At 36.3% G+C, this 15,000-nt stretch overlaps 1 protein-coding gene across 7 annotated transcripts in view; it reads right to left on the reverse strand.

Annotated features, from left to right (window-relative positions):
* Positions 1 to 15,000, reverse strand: part of bltp3b (bridge-like lipid transfer protein family member 3B) — a 73,427-nt gene that overhangs the window by 965 nt on the left and 57,462 nt on the right. For 6 of the 7 annotated variants that reach the window (XM_068219666.1, XM_005164749.5, XM_073946299.1 and 3 more), the window contains 4 exons: positions 7,388 to 7,644; positions 6,338 to 6,449; positions 4,370 to 4,518; positions 1 to 642 (listed from right to left, as the gene is read on the reverse strand). The exon at positions 1 to 642 is cut by the window's left edge and continues 965 nt beyond it. In XM_068219666.1, the coding sequence (XP_068075767.1) occupies positions 502 to 642; positions 4,370 to 4,518; positions 6,338 to 6,449; positions 7,388 to 7,644 (659 nt within the window). In that variant the 3' untranslated portion in view covers positions 1 to 501. The remainder of the gene's footprint in view (positions 643 to 4,369; positions 4,519 to 6,337; positions 6,450 to 7,387; positions 7,645 to 15,000) is intronic. The other variant, NM_001100005.1, reaches the window with a different exon arrangement.

Consider the following 15,000-nt stretch of genomic DNA (forward strand, 5'->3'; position numbering starts at 1 on the left):
TGTATCACAATTACTATACATAAACACAATTTATTAGGTGCTATTTTTGTTTTTTAGTCAAGTCCTTGTTAAACAAAAGAGTTCATAACAGTGCAAATGAATTTAAGACATTCCTCCATAGATATGACATTCAACACTATCAGTGTAAGACTGTCCTGGGGTCAAAGGTCAAGGGTGGAATGTGCTTCTACACTGCAAACGAAGAGCGCAAGTAAATAATAAAAGCAAAAAAAAAAAAGTATGTGAAGCTCCACAGGCTCCGAAGAGTTTTTTTTTTTTTTTTTGCAACACATGATCTGATTGTGTGTACATTACAATAAAAAAAACACTATTCTTTGATTTGCTCTGGATCTCCATCACACACACACACACACACACTATCATCTTCTCTGCTGCAGATTTGGGATTTGCTATGGCTCCGGGCCCCTTCAAGCCCTCTGCTGCTCCCCTGTGGCGAGTGTCTGTCCTGTTTGAACACACACTCACAAACACATACACACACTAGCTATTGCTGCCCCCGCTGGTGAGTTTAAGCGTCTTCATTTGATGCTGGAGAGAGTCTTTCTCCATCTGCGCTTCTGCTAACGCCATCTTGGCTTTGGAGAGCTCCAGCTTCAAGCATTCATTCTCCTCCACGAGCAGCTGTGTGGATGGAAAAAGATCATTAGCTTGGCACACACGCCGCTTGTAGTTTGTCAGCCTGGATCGCTTTCCTTGAGTGATAATCCTCATTGTATAATTGATATTGAAGGGGTCATGTTGTAAGCTATTAATTGTTTTTCCCCATACAAGGATCACTTATAAATAGTACTCAGGTTATTGTTTTGTGGCACCTGCAATTCAAGATGACAAGATGTTGATATAAATACAATGTCAGTCATATATAACTAACAATGGCGTTTTCAGAAGAACGTGCAAAGCTGTAGCTGCTACTTACAACCCAGCACAGCATTTAAGCCTTGGGTGTCAAACTCATTTTCACTGAGGGCCTCTAACTGTTTCTGCGCATTAACATATCTTTCATTATAACTTTTAAATAATAATAAATATTATGTAATAAACATATATAACTAAATACACATATTTACTAATAAATGCATGTATTTGCATAAGTGTAAAATAGATGCAGCTTTTCTGTATTATTTTAACATAAATTATTTTATAAGGATAAGAAACATACATTAGTTATTTGCAGCTACTGCCCCCACTACTAAGATGATCAGAGAAGAATGGGAACGAGAGATTGGCAATGAAATTTCCGAAGAGATCTGGCAGAATAGCTTAGAGGATATTGATAAACAATCAATCAACACTAGATTATGCCTCATCCAGTTCAAGGTCTTACATGGGTTACATTTCTCAAAAAGACATTACATAGGATTTTCCCCAACATATCTCCTATTTGTGATAAGCGCAAATCAGAAGAAGCTGATTTAGCTCATAGTTTTGTATTCTGTCATAAAATACAGGCATTCTAAAATGAGGTTTTTAAAGTGCTTTCAGATGTTCTTGATCAACTTGGGTCTAGATCTTGACCCAATCATATTCGAACATTCTGATTATACATATTCACTGAGCAGTGCATAACAGAAATTCCATGTATATTGTTTGATTACAGCCAAAAAGCTGCTATTACTGTATTAGAAAAATGTTAATCCTCCAACTGCCAAACTATGGCTTGAAGAATTGAAATCTACTCTGCACTTGGAACGAACCAGATTTATTTTAAAAGGCAACATTGGACAATTTCAAAAGATTTGGGGCCATTTCTTTTGTCACTTCATGGGAATTCTTCCCCCTAAAGCAATGTATTGTAACTAAAAAGTTGATTTGATTATCACTGTATCCGCTTGTTAAGTGTGACGTCACGCGAAGCAACTTTCGAGTCCAAGCGCTCTATTCAACTGAATGGGGAGACTCATGAAATGGTAATAATAAACGTTTACAAAGCGATTTAATGCTTTCGAAAAACACGATCACAGTATATATGTCCATGCTTAATATCCGATAGCCAGAAAGTGATTCATTTTTTTTATAAATTGTAACATTTTTTTGTATTTGTTATGCAGCAAGCCCAGAGATTGTTGTGTACACTATGACTTTATGTAAAATTAACTTTAATGTGTGATAGGAATAAAACGTGATCATAAACGAATGATTTCTCCACTCAAATGAATGGTGGCTTGGACCCGGAAACAGTATTACATACGTCACAAACACGTCACCACTTAACAAGAGGATTGTATACTTGCAGGCTGGGCTTGGGGTGTTTTTGTTTCGTTTTTGTTTGTTTTTGTAAATGTATGCATATCAGAAAACTAATCCTGGAATCTGTGATTATTGTAAGTTTATTCAACGACCAAATAAAAAACTGATTTGACAAAAAAAGGAAGCTACGTTATTCTGTCAAAATATACTAAAAAAAGACTTGCAGTTTGCTTAAACTTAATTGCTTTATGTTCAATCCACGTAAATATGTAAAAGCTTTAAATTAACTTAATCGATTTGTGGTGGCACAACATGAAGGAATTGTGTGGAACTCAGCAAAGTCAGCAAATATTACCAGACACAAGTCATTACCTTCCTCCAAAACTGTCCCATTTGAGAGAAGGAGAACAATCAAACAACAAATAGATTTGAGCTGCTAATGAGTGACAGATGGGACATTTACAAATGTCAAACAAACACTTTGGTTGAATGCTATCGTGGAAACACTGTTGTCTAGTGACGGCTGGTCACCAAAAAAAAAATCTTCCATTATAGGGATTTATTTAATTGCATTGTTCACTAAATTACTCGGGAGCTGCTTTTCTTGAGCTTGCGAGAAAGAAGTGAGTAAAGAAGTGAGTTCTGCACAGTCACTATTCCAGATTGCCTTGATTTTGTATGTAATCTACTCGAATGAATACTTAAATTTGTTATTAGCGTGGATCATATGCTCTCACACACAACATAAAACAATATGGCAGACTAGATTTATACGACATGATTTAATCTTTCACGCATTTCATTCTGAAGCTTGAATACAGAGCAATTATTAGCCCCTCCTGTTTATTTTTCCCCAATTTCTATGTAACGGAGATAAGCTTTTTTTTAACACATTTCTAATCATAATAGTTTTAGGAACTAATTTCGAATAATCGATTTATTTAATCTTTGTCATGATGAGAGTACATAATATTTTACTACATATCTTTCAGGACACTTCTATACAGCTGAAAGTGACATTTAAAGGCTTAACTAGGTTAATTAGCTTAACTAGGCAGGTTAGGGTAATTAGGCAAGTTATTGTATAACGATGGTTTGTTCTGTAGACTATCAAAAATATATATATAGCTTAAAGGAGCTGATAATTTGTCCTTAAGATAATTTTGAAAACATTTAAAACTGCATTTATTCTGGCCGAAATAAAACAAATAAGTCTTTCTCCAAAAGAAAAAATATTATCAGACATACTGTGAAAATGTCCTTCCTCTGTTAAACATCATTTAGGAAATATTTGAAATAGAAAATCAAAAGGGGGCTAATAATTCTGACTTCAACTGTATGTTGTTATTTATTTATCTTTTATATGTTATTCTGCATTGTATTATTCCAATCTAACAGTACCCCTTTTTGTTATAGTTTTAAAGATGTCAAAACTGATACTGAGATGCCGATACTGCCTATTTCCTTGATGAGTACGTGATTTACTTTTATAATAACAATGTTCATTTTTAGAAATAAAAAAGATGATTATATTTACATGCATGATTTAAATATTGATAAAATATTTTATTACAAAGCAACCTGTGGTTATGGAATGATTTGGATAATGAGAATAATATTCTGTAAAAAAATAATAATAATCAAATGCAGTGTATATGCAATGCAATCTAGTTAAACATGCATATAGCACATTATTTAAAATAAAATCAGTTTAGCAAAGACACATTTATGAGGGCACATTTTAAAATGGAACCATTTTATAGCCATTTAATTAGACAGCTATCCCATCAGAGAAAACAAATTACCAGAGTAATTTTATTGCTGTAATTTGAATTGTAAGTGTCTGGGTGGACAGATAATAAGCCATCAATGATGTGCAATGTGATCTTTTGGGACTGGGGAATTTGTTGATTTTTGCATTGTGGTATGCTTCCACAGCAAACTTAATTGTTTTATTAATTAATAATAATAATTGTAAAAATAATAATAATAAAAACAACCTATTTAAAGGCAGAAATAAACTAACTCAAACAGCATTTTTGCATCATGATATAAAGTTACCATACATACCACACATACATACATGGATAAACCAATGGCAACATTCAAAACAAAGCTGCAATTTGACAAGTCCATCATGCAAAACTGTTCAATCATGTACCTGTTCTCTACTCGAGGGGCCGGGGCTTGTGGGTGACAGAGGTGCAGTCTGAGTGGCTTTCACACCTACGGGGACCTCAGGGACAGAACTGAGCCTGCTGTCATTCACAGGCCCCGCCGTCTGAAGCTGGGAGTCCACAGCGCGTTCAGCTGTCCAGGGGGGAAGAGAGGGGGAGGGACGCCTTTAGAACGTGCATTCCTGATGATTAATCCTATTGCAAAATCATCCAAACTTCAAAGAAAAACAGAGTGCATGCATGTGCCAGAAGGGGGTAAAGAGATAGTTCACCCAAAAATGAAAATGTACTCCCTGTAAACCTGAAACCATTGACTTCCATAGCAGGAAATACAAATACTATGACAGTCGATGATTACAGCTTATTGTCAAAATGTCTTCTTTTATGTTCAACATATGAAAGAAACTCAAACAGATACAAGTACATGGTAAGTAAATGATGAGAGAATTTTTAGCTTTGGATGAACTATCTCTAAAAAGGAGCAACAATTACTAGGGATGCACAATATTATTGGAATGCTAACAAAAATAATTGCCTGATGATAAATGTTTGAAATGTAAATATCAGTATCAGTCTGACATGGAAAATTGTGTCAAATATGCCTTGATGAATACTTAACAACAGTGGTGTAAAGTAACCAATAATAAATACTTAAATAACTGTAATTGAGTAGTTTTCTCAGAAAATGAGCTAAGCATTAAGTAGTTTAAAAATGTTACTTTTACTTTTAGTTTAGTTTTTTATTGCCCTATTTTTCCCAACTAGCACTAACTACTTTATACTTGTTGGTGATTGGCTGTCCCTTCTAAACAAATCTTATCAGACAGACCAACCTCAAGACATGGATGCTTTATAACCCTCCAACAAAGGGTGAAGCAGCATTAAAAGTGAAGACGCAAAACTACTACGCAACAACAGATAAACTTTTTAAACTTGTGATAAGAAGAAGTATGCCTGTATGATGAATTAAATCGCAAAATGGCCTCAAACAATAGATAATTCACTACAGAATGTGACGTTTTCAAACACATACAAACATTGCCTGTTTTCTATTAGAGCTTGGGTTGCGGTGCCTATTGAGGGACACTTATAGATTGTTAATTAGTGTTCAAAGGTCATGACCTGAGTGCTAACATTTAGTCATAGCTAAATGTTTACCACTTAGATTACACAGATATCATTGCGTATGTAAACACATCAAGCTGCTTTCTTTCGGCTTATTATAAATGCATATATTAATGTAATGTATTCTCACATTAAACTTACATTTTAAACCTAGTCTATGTATGGCAAATAATTTCCCTTGCACTTATAAACACATCAGTGCAAGTCACCAAGAATAAGTTACTCACTGCTGAGAGCCTTCAGAAAGGCTACTTTTTACTCATACTTCGAGTAGTACTTAGAACAGATACATTTACTCCACTTGAACAATTTTTTTTTGTAAAGTAATGGTACTTTTACTTCAGCATGATTTTACTCTTACTCTTTTACACTTACTTTTACTCTTTCCACCCCTATTAAATAGCTAATATACTTACTTGTCAGCCAGAAATGCTAGTAGTTAGATCAGGTAAGCACTCATTCTTATAGTGATTGAATTAGATTGACTGTTTCAGAGTGCTAACTTCAAACAGCGAAAGCAACTTGGGATAAAATGTTTGATTTATTCAGAGCTAAACTGATTTACACTAATAAAAATTTGATTAAAACAGAAAAATGTGAAATTTAAATTAAGCATCGGTGTCATAAACTTAAAAGTCTGATTTGATTTAATGGTCAGACAATACAACTTATGAGGAATAAAACAAACAGAAACCATAATAAAGTCGGCTATTGGCCAAAATTAGATACAAAATTAAATCCAATATAGTGCATCTCTAATAATCACAGTTCAGGGAATAAGAAGGAAGCAGGAGAAAGGAAAGCAGGAAATAAGTGAAATGAAAAACCTCCTCCGATGCTGAATGAGCCGTCGTCTTGTCGATGGATGAGCAGATTATGAATGTGCACAGAGATGGGTGAGGGCTCCGGCTCGGAGATGTTGTCACGAGGACCATCATCCTGATTTAAAAACAAGTATTACTTTATACATGTTGCTTCTGTTTAAAAAAATGTGATCTGTCTTGCTGTTTTTTATGTTATTCTGAATTAATGTAAAACGCAATGAATGCTAGGAATTTTGCTCTTTGGGTTTTGAAAAAGGGGGCTATAAAAGTAAGCATGTAACAAAATATATTCAATAAAGATAACTAAAGAAAATGAAACTATTAATTTTATAGGAATATTATTTTAACACTATATTAATACTATATATACATATAAATATATATATATATATATATATATATATATATATATTTATATATATATATATATATATATATATATATATATATATATATGTGTGTGTGTGTGTGTGTGTGTGTGTGTGTGTGTAATTATTATACTATAATTAATTATTATATTAATACAATATGCAGAGCTGTGGGTGATCTTTTACAATTACTACTATTAATGCTTTCTTCAAGAAATATGAATAAAAAATGATTTAGTGAAATGTCTTTCTGTAAAAATCATTGCAAGTCCTTGGAGATGACATGAAGTGGTATCAATATAAATAAAATAAAAAAAAGTTTGGCTTGTAAAAAAATAAAAATATTTAATTTGAGCAGTACTTATATATTATATCACTTATTACTGCCATACGTCAAATCTCATGCTATCAGAATATTTTTAGTTTAAAACAAAACTTAAAACTATACATAACAAACCATGTCAATCAGAAAAATTGTACACATCCAGCTATCCATCTCTCTATTTTTTTTCATTTAATCATTCTTATTTATTTATTTATTTTTTGTGTGGGAGTACTTTAGTCAGAATCAAATCATGCCCAATAAGTGCGCAATGTTTACTAATATTACTTTATTTTACAATAAGAAGGCAAAGAGACCATACGTTTTATTGCTAATAAAATGAGTCTTATATGTAAAAAGTACCTTCAGGTTGACGTGTGTGTCTTTGATGGTAATCTCCATTGGCAGAACCTGAGAGGCGGAGTCATCCTCCAGGAAGAGGGCAAGGTTTCGTAGTGATGTTATCAGGAAGTCAGTGTTGAAGGCCTGCAGGCGGCACTGCAGAAAACCGTTCTGTTCAGCAAGAGGAGAGTGAACAGCAGCACTCGGACCGCTCTCCAGCCTCACCTGCACCTCGGGATTCAACAACACTGCACTGGGGTCTGACCCTGACCCGGAACCTGGCATAGAAATAGACAGCACGAATTAAGTAATACACTATTATTTTTTAAAATAATTTTGAAAATGTGTCATACATGTTTTGCTGGGTTTAAGGCTCTCAGTTTTGAGCCATGAAATGCACCGTTCAGACGTTCAAATGTGACCATCAAGTGTGGTTATTATTAAAAATTAAATATTGTTTACATTATTAATGCGGTATTGTGTCATTTTACAATTTCCAAGTTCACAAATAACAAAGTAAACTTATATTCAGTGTGAGAAATTATACATAAACACAAGCTGCCGAGCTAAATTATAAATCTAACATATATAATACACCTACGATAGATAGATAGATAGAGAGAGAGAGAGAGAGATGGATGGATAGATGGATGGATAGATAGATGGATAGATGGATAGATAGATAGATGGATAGATAGATAGATAGATAGATAGATAGATAGATAGATAGATAGATAGATAGATAGATAGATAGATAGATAGAAGGTGTGCTAGCATGAGTCAAACAAGCCAACCCCCACTTCTCTACGATGTTCTGATGCTGAGATATAGCTGCTGTTATATCGTTGCTAGGTTAGTCTGTTTTGTTGCTATGAAGTTGATTGACAGCTTAGACTGATGATGTATCAAAGCTTCTTGCCAGTAAGAATAGTTAAAAGCAACATCCATGTCTCTATCACACTGCAGCATGACAAAATCAATCTGAACCTCTATAATGGCAGTCTTTGGTAGGGGTCTACATTCCCGCGGGCGCTGCAGGACCCGACCAGATTTCTGGGACGCGGGAATAAATTTCCGAATAAATAGCGGGAGCGGTCGGTAACGGGTTAAATTTGGGACGGGAGCAGGCTGTCTAGCAATATTGCGGATATTGCTATGCGAATGAGAGAGAGAGAGAGAGAGAGAGAGAGAGAGAGCTTTGCCTGTGTGTGTGTGTTTGTGTGTATGTTAGTGCGCGTGCGAATGAGAGACAGAGACAGAGAGAAAGAGCTTTCCCAGATAGCAAAATACACTCGGGCCAGTTCCGGCTAGATTCTCGCCTGCCGGAGACTTACCACACGGCCCGGCTCCGGCTGCCGGACTCCGGATGCTTGTGGACTCACTGCCCGATTCCGGCCCGAATCAATCGGGCCAGATGCGGCGGCCGTAAACAAGCCGACACTGCCTCATTCGCGACGGAATCGGCCCGAGAGTAATGTGCGCTGCGGCCCGGAGCTGGCGCAACTCAGTATTTATATACCTTTATATAAAACCTTTTGGTGTTACATTGGTACTTGATACATGGTATTACAAGCCTTTGAGTTGATATAACAGCAAACGCCTGTGTGTCTGCTTGGTGCTTGTGTGTGTGTTATTAGTGCGCGCGCGCGAATGAGAAAGAGAGAGAGATTTGTCTGTGTGTGTGTGCTTGGTGCTGTGTGTGTGTGTTTATACAGACAGCTTGGCTGTCTGGACTGTATAGCTGGGGGATATTCGGTTTTGTTCTCCCCCGCTCTTTAGCGGGATCGGGCGTGGCGGGCAGAAAACGGGGCGGGTCGGGCAACGGGACAATAAATTCTTAATATAAGCGGGAGCGGTCGGGTTCGGGCTAAAACCTGGCGGGTGCGGGATTCAAAATTTAGTCCCGCGCAGATCTCTAGTGTATGGGACCGTTGCTAGGGTGCCGTATCTGGTTGTTAGGGGTGTGGCTAGAAAGTTAAAAGTTCATCAGTTATTGGTAGTTTGGTAGTCTGAGTTAAATGAGCCCAGTTAGAAGTCTGTGCGACAGTCTGATGTAGAGTTATGAGCTCACAAAGTTTGACCCAATGTTAAGTCAATGAGAGTCTTTTGCAGTGGAAGTCTATGGGACAGTTTCTAGGGTCCCAAAAGTGGTTGCTAGGGTGTGGCCAGAAAGTTAAAAGCTCATTAGTTATTGGCAGTTAGGTAGTCTGAGTTAAATGAGCCCAGCTAGAAGTCTGTAGGACAGTTTGATGCAGAGTTATGAGCTCACAAAGTTTGGTGCAATGTTAAGTCAATGGGATTTTTCCGACGGTCCCGGGACGTTTTTCTGAAAACCGAAAGTCGGATCCGTCCGAAAAGATATAGCAACCCGAGTCAGACCAGTTTGGAGGTCTGGTGTGAGTTTGGTGGTCATAGCTTGAAGGCTCTAGGAGGAGATAGAGTTTAATTTTTAGTCTCAGAAGAAAAATAGGATAACAATAGTCTGGCTTGCTACACAAGCCAGCCTAATTACACAGATCACAGAATGATATGACTGACCACTCATCATTTTGTTATTAGGCTGGCTTGTGTAGCAAGCCAGACTACTGTTATCCTATTAAACTTATTATTAGGCTGGCTTGTGTAGCAAGCCAGACTACTGTTATCCTATTAAACTTATTATTATTAGGCTGGCTTGTGTAGCAAGCCAGACTACTGTTATCCTATTAAACTTATTATTATTATTAGGCTGGCTTGTGTAGCAAGCCAGACTACTGTTATCCTATTAAACTTAATATTATTATTATATTTTCTTCTTCTGAGACTAAAAATTAAACTCTATCTCGTCCTAGGCCTTTCAAGCTATGACCATCAAACTCGGGTCAGACCTCCGAACTATTCTAACTCGAGTTGCTATATCCTTTCCGACTGATCCGACTTTCGGTTTTCCGAAAAACGTCCCGGGACCGTCGGAAAAATCCCATAGACGTAACATTGGATCAAACTTTGTGACCTCATAACTCTGCATCAGAATGTCACACAGACTTCTAACTGGGCTCATTTAACTCAGACTATCAAACTGCCAATGACTGATCACCTTTAAACTTTCTAGCCACGCCTTAGCAACCACTTTTGGACCCTAGAAACCGTCCCATAGACTTCCATTGCAAAAGACTCTCATTGACTTTACATGGGATCAAACTTTGTGAGCTCATAACTCTGCATCAGACTGTCCTACAGACTAATGGCTGCGCTCATTTAACTCAGTCTAGCCAGCAGCCAATTACTGATGGCCTTTTAACTTTCTAGCCACACCCTTAACTACCACATACTGCACCCTAGCAACTGTCCCATAGACTGCCATTAAAGAGGTTCAGACTGATATTGTCATGCTGCAGTGTGATAGAGACATGGGGGTTGTTTTTAACTGTTCATACTGGCAAGAAGCTTTGATACATCATCAGTCTAAGCTGTCAATCAACTCCATAGCAACAAAACAGACTAACCTAGCAACGATATAACAGCAGCTATATCTCAGCATCAGAACATCGTAGAGAAGCGGGGGTTGGCTTGTTTGACCCATGCTAGCACACCATCTATCTATTTAATTATCTATCTATCTATCTATCTATCTATCTATCTATCTATCTATCTATCTATAAACTGTTTAAATCTATCTATCTATCTATCTATCTATCTATCTATCTATCTATCTATCTATCTATCTATCTATCTATCTATCTATCTATCTATCTATATCTATCTACCTCTATCTATCTATCTATCTATCTATCTATCTATCTATCTATCTATCTATCTATCTACCTTTATCTATCTACCTCTACCTATCTATCTATCTATCTATCTATCTATCTATCTATCTATCTATCTATCTATCTATCTATCTATCTATCTATCTATCTATCTATCTATCTACCTCTACCTATCTATCTATCTATCTATCTATCTATCTATCTATCTATCTACCTCTACCTATCTATCTATCTATCTATCTATCCATCATGCTAACAACATGCTAATTCATGCTAGAATCATGCTAGTCACATGCTAATTCATGCTAGAATCATGCTAACAACATGCTAATTCATGCTAGAATCATGCTAATTTATGCTAAAATCATGCTAGTGACATGCTAATTCATGCTAGAATCATGCTAGTATCATGATAATTCATGCTAGAATCATGCTAACAACATGCTAATTAATGCTAGAATCATGCTAGTTTCATGCTAGAATCATGCTAACAACATGCTAATTCATGCTAGAATCATGCTAGTAACATGCTAATTCATGCTAGAATCATGCTAACAACATGCTAATTCATGCTAGATTCATGCTAGTAACATGCTAATTCATGCTAGAATCATGCTAACAACATGCTAATGTATGCTAGAATCATGCTAACAACATGCTAATTCATGCTAGAATCATGCTAACAACATGCTAATTCATGCTAGAATCATGCTAACAACATGCTAATTCATGCTAGAATCATGCTAGTCAAATGCTAATTCATGCTAGAATTATGCTAACAACATGCTAATTCATGCTAGAATCATGCTAGTAACATGCTAATTCATGTTAGAATCATGCTAACAACATGCTAATTCATGCTAGAGTCATGCTAGTAACATGCTAATTCATGCTAGAAGCATGCTAACAACATGCTAATTTATGCTAGAATCATGCTAACAACATGCTAATTTATGCTAAAATCATGCTAGTAGCATGCTAATTCATGCTAGAATCTTGCTAGTAACATGCTAAATCATGCTAGAATCATGCTAATTTTTGCTAAAATCATGCTAGTAACATGCTAATTCATGTTAAAATCATGCTAGGTACATGCTAATTCATGCTAGAATCATGCTAGTAACATGCTAATTCATGCTAGAATCATGCTAACAACATGCTAATTCATGCTAAAATCATGCTAGTAACATGCTAATTCATGCTAGAATCATGCTATCTATCTATCTATCTATCTATCTATCTATCTATCTATCTATCTATCTATCTATCTATCTATCTATTCATACTTTTTTAAACTGTTTAAACCAAATAAACTATTACCGTCAGGCTTTCACAAGCCAGCCTCAAAGTTTGTTCTCAAACTTTAAGAATCTAGTTATTCTATATTATTCTTCTTCTGAGACTAAAAATTAAACTCTATCTCGTCCTAGGCCTTTCAAGCTATGACCATCAAACTCGGGTCAGACCTCCGAACTATTCTGACTCGAGTTGCTATATCCTTTCCGACTGATCCGACTTTCGGTTTTCCGAAAAACGTCCCGGGACCGTCGGAAAAATCCCATAGACGTAACATTGGATCAAACTTTGTGACCTCATAACTCCGCATCAGAATGTCACACAGACTTCTAACTGGGCTCATTTAACTCAGACTATCAAACTGCCAATGACTGACCACCTTTAAACTTTCTGGCCACGCCCTAGCAACCACTTTTGGACCCTAGAAACCGTCCCATAGACTTCCATTGCAAAATACTCTCATTGACTTTGCATGGGATCAAACTTTGTGAGCTCATAACTCTGCATCAGACTGTCCTACAGACTAATGATTGAGCTCATTTAACTCAGTCTAGCCAGCAGCCAATCACTGATGTCCTTTTAACTTTCTAGCCACACCCTAACAACCAGATACTGCACCCTAGCAACTGTCCCATAGACTGCCATTAAAGAGGTTCAGACTGATATTGTCATGCTGCAGTGTGATAGAGACATGGGGGTTGTTTTTAACTGTTCATACTGGCAAGAAGCTTTGATACATCATCAGTCTAAGCTGTCAATCAACTCCATAGCAACAAAACAGACTAACCTAGCAACGATATAACAGCAGCTATATCTCAGCATCAGAACATCGTAGAGAGGCGGGGGTTGGCTTGTTTGACTCATGCTCGCACACCATCTATCTATCTATCTATCTATCTATCTATCTATCTATCTATCTATCTATCTATCTATCTATCTATCTATCTATCTATCTATCTATCTACTGTTTTAATCTATCTATCTATCTATCTATCTATCTATCTATCTATCTATCTATCTATCTATCTATCTATCTATCTATCTATCTATCCATCATGCTAACAACATGCTAATTCATGCTAGAATCATGCTAGTTACATGCTAATTCATGCTAGAATCATGCTAGTCACATGCTAATTCATGCTAGAATCATGCTAGTCACATGCTAATTCATGCTAGAAACATGCTAATTCATGCTAGAATCATGCTAGTTACATGCTAAATCATGTTAGAATCATGCTAACAACATGCTAATTCGTGCTAGAATCATGCTAGTAGCATGCTAATTCATGTTACAATCATGCTAACAACATGCTAATTCATGCTAGAATTATGCTAGGAACATGCTAATTCATGCTAGAATCATGCTAACAACATGCTAATTTAAGCTAGAATCATGCTAGTCACATGCTAGTTCATGCTAGAATCATGCTAGTCAAATGCTAATTCATTCTAGAATCATGCTAACAACATGCTAATTCATGCTAGAATCATGCTAGTAACATGCTAATTCATGCTAGAATCATGCTAGTAACATACTAATTCATGCTAGAATCATGCTAACAACATGCTAATTCATGCTAGAATCATGCTAGTAACATGCTAATTCTTGCTAGAATCATGCTAACAACATGCTAATTCATGCTAGAATCGTGCTAATTCATGCTAAAATCATGCTAGTAACATGCTAATTCTTGATAAAATCAAGCTAGGTACATGCTAATTCATGCTAGAATCATGCTAGTAACATGCTAATTCATGCTAGAATCGTGCTAGTAACATGCTAATTCATACTAGAATCATGCTAGTAACATGCTAATTCATGCTAGAATCATTCTAGTAACATGCTAATTCATGCTAGAATCATGCTAGTAACATGCTAATTCATGCTAGAATCGTGCTAATAACATGCTAAATCATGCTAGAATCATGCTAATAACATGCTAAATCATGCTAGAATCATGCTAACAACATGCTAATTCATGCTAGAATCATGCTAACAACATGCTAATTCATGCTAGAATCATGCTAACATTATGCTAATTCATGCTAGAATCATGCTAACAACATCTATCTATCTATCTATCTATCCATCTATCCATCTATCTATCTATCTATCTATCTTTTCATACTTTTTAAAAACTGTTTAAATAAACTATTACCGTCAGGCTTTCACAAGCCAGCCTCAAAGTTTGTTCTCAAACTTTAAGAATCTAGTTTTTCTATATTATTCTTCTTCTGAGACAAAAAATTAAACTCTATCTCCTCCTAGGCCATTCAAGCTATGACCATCAAACTTGGGTCAGACCTCAGAACTATTCTGACTCGAGTTGCTATATCTTTTCCGACTGATCCGACTTTCGGTTTCCCGAAAAACGTCCCGGGACCGTCGGAAAAATCCCATAGACGTAACATTGGATCAAACTTTGTGACCTCATAACTCCGCATCAGAATGTCACACAGACTTCTAACTGGGCTCATTTAACTCAGACTATCAAACTGCCAATGACTGATCACCTTTAAACTTTCTGGCCACTCCCTAGCAACCACTTTTGGACCCTAGAAACCGTCCCATAGACTTCCATT

Source organism: Danio rerio, chromosome 4 (assembly GCF_049306965.1).
Source record: "Danio rerio strain Tuebingen ecotype United States chromosome 4, GRCz12tu, whole genome shotgun sequence".
NCBI classification, from domain to species: Eukaryota; Metazoa; Chordata; class Actinopteri; order Cypriniformes; family Danionidae; genus Danio; species Danio rerio.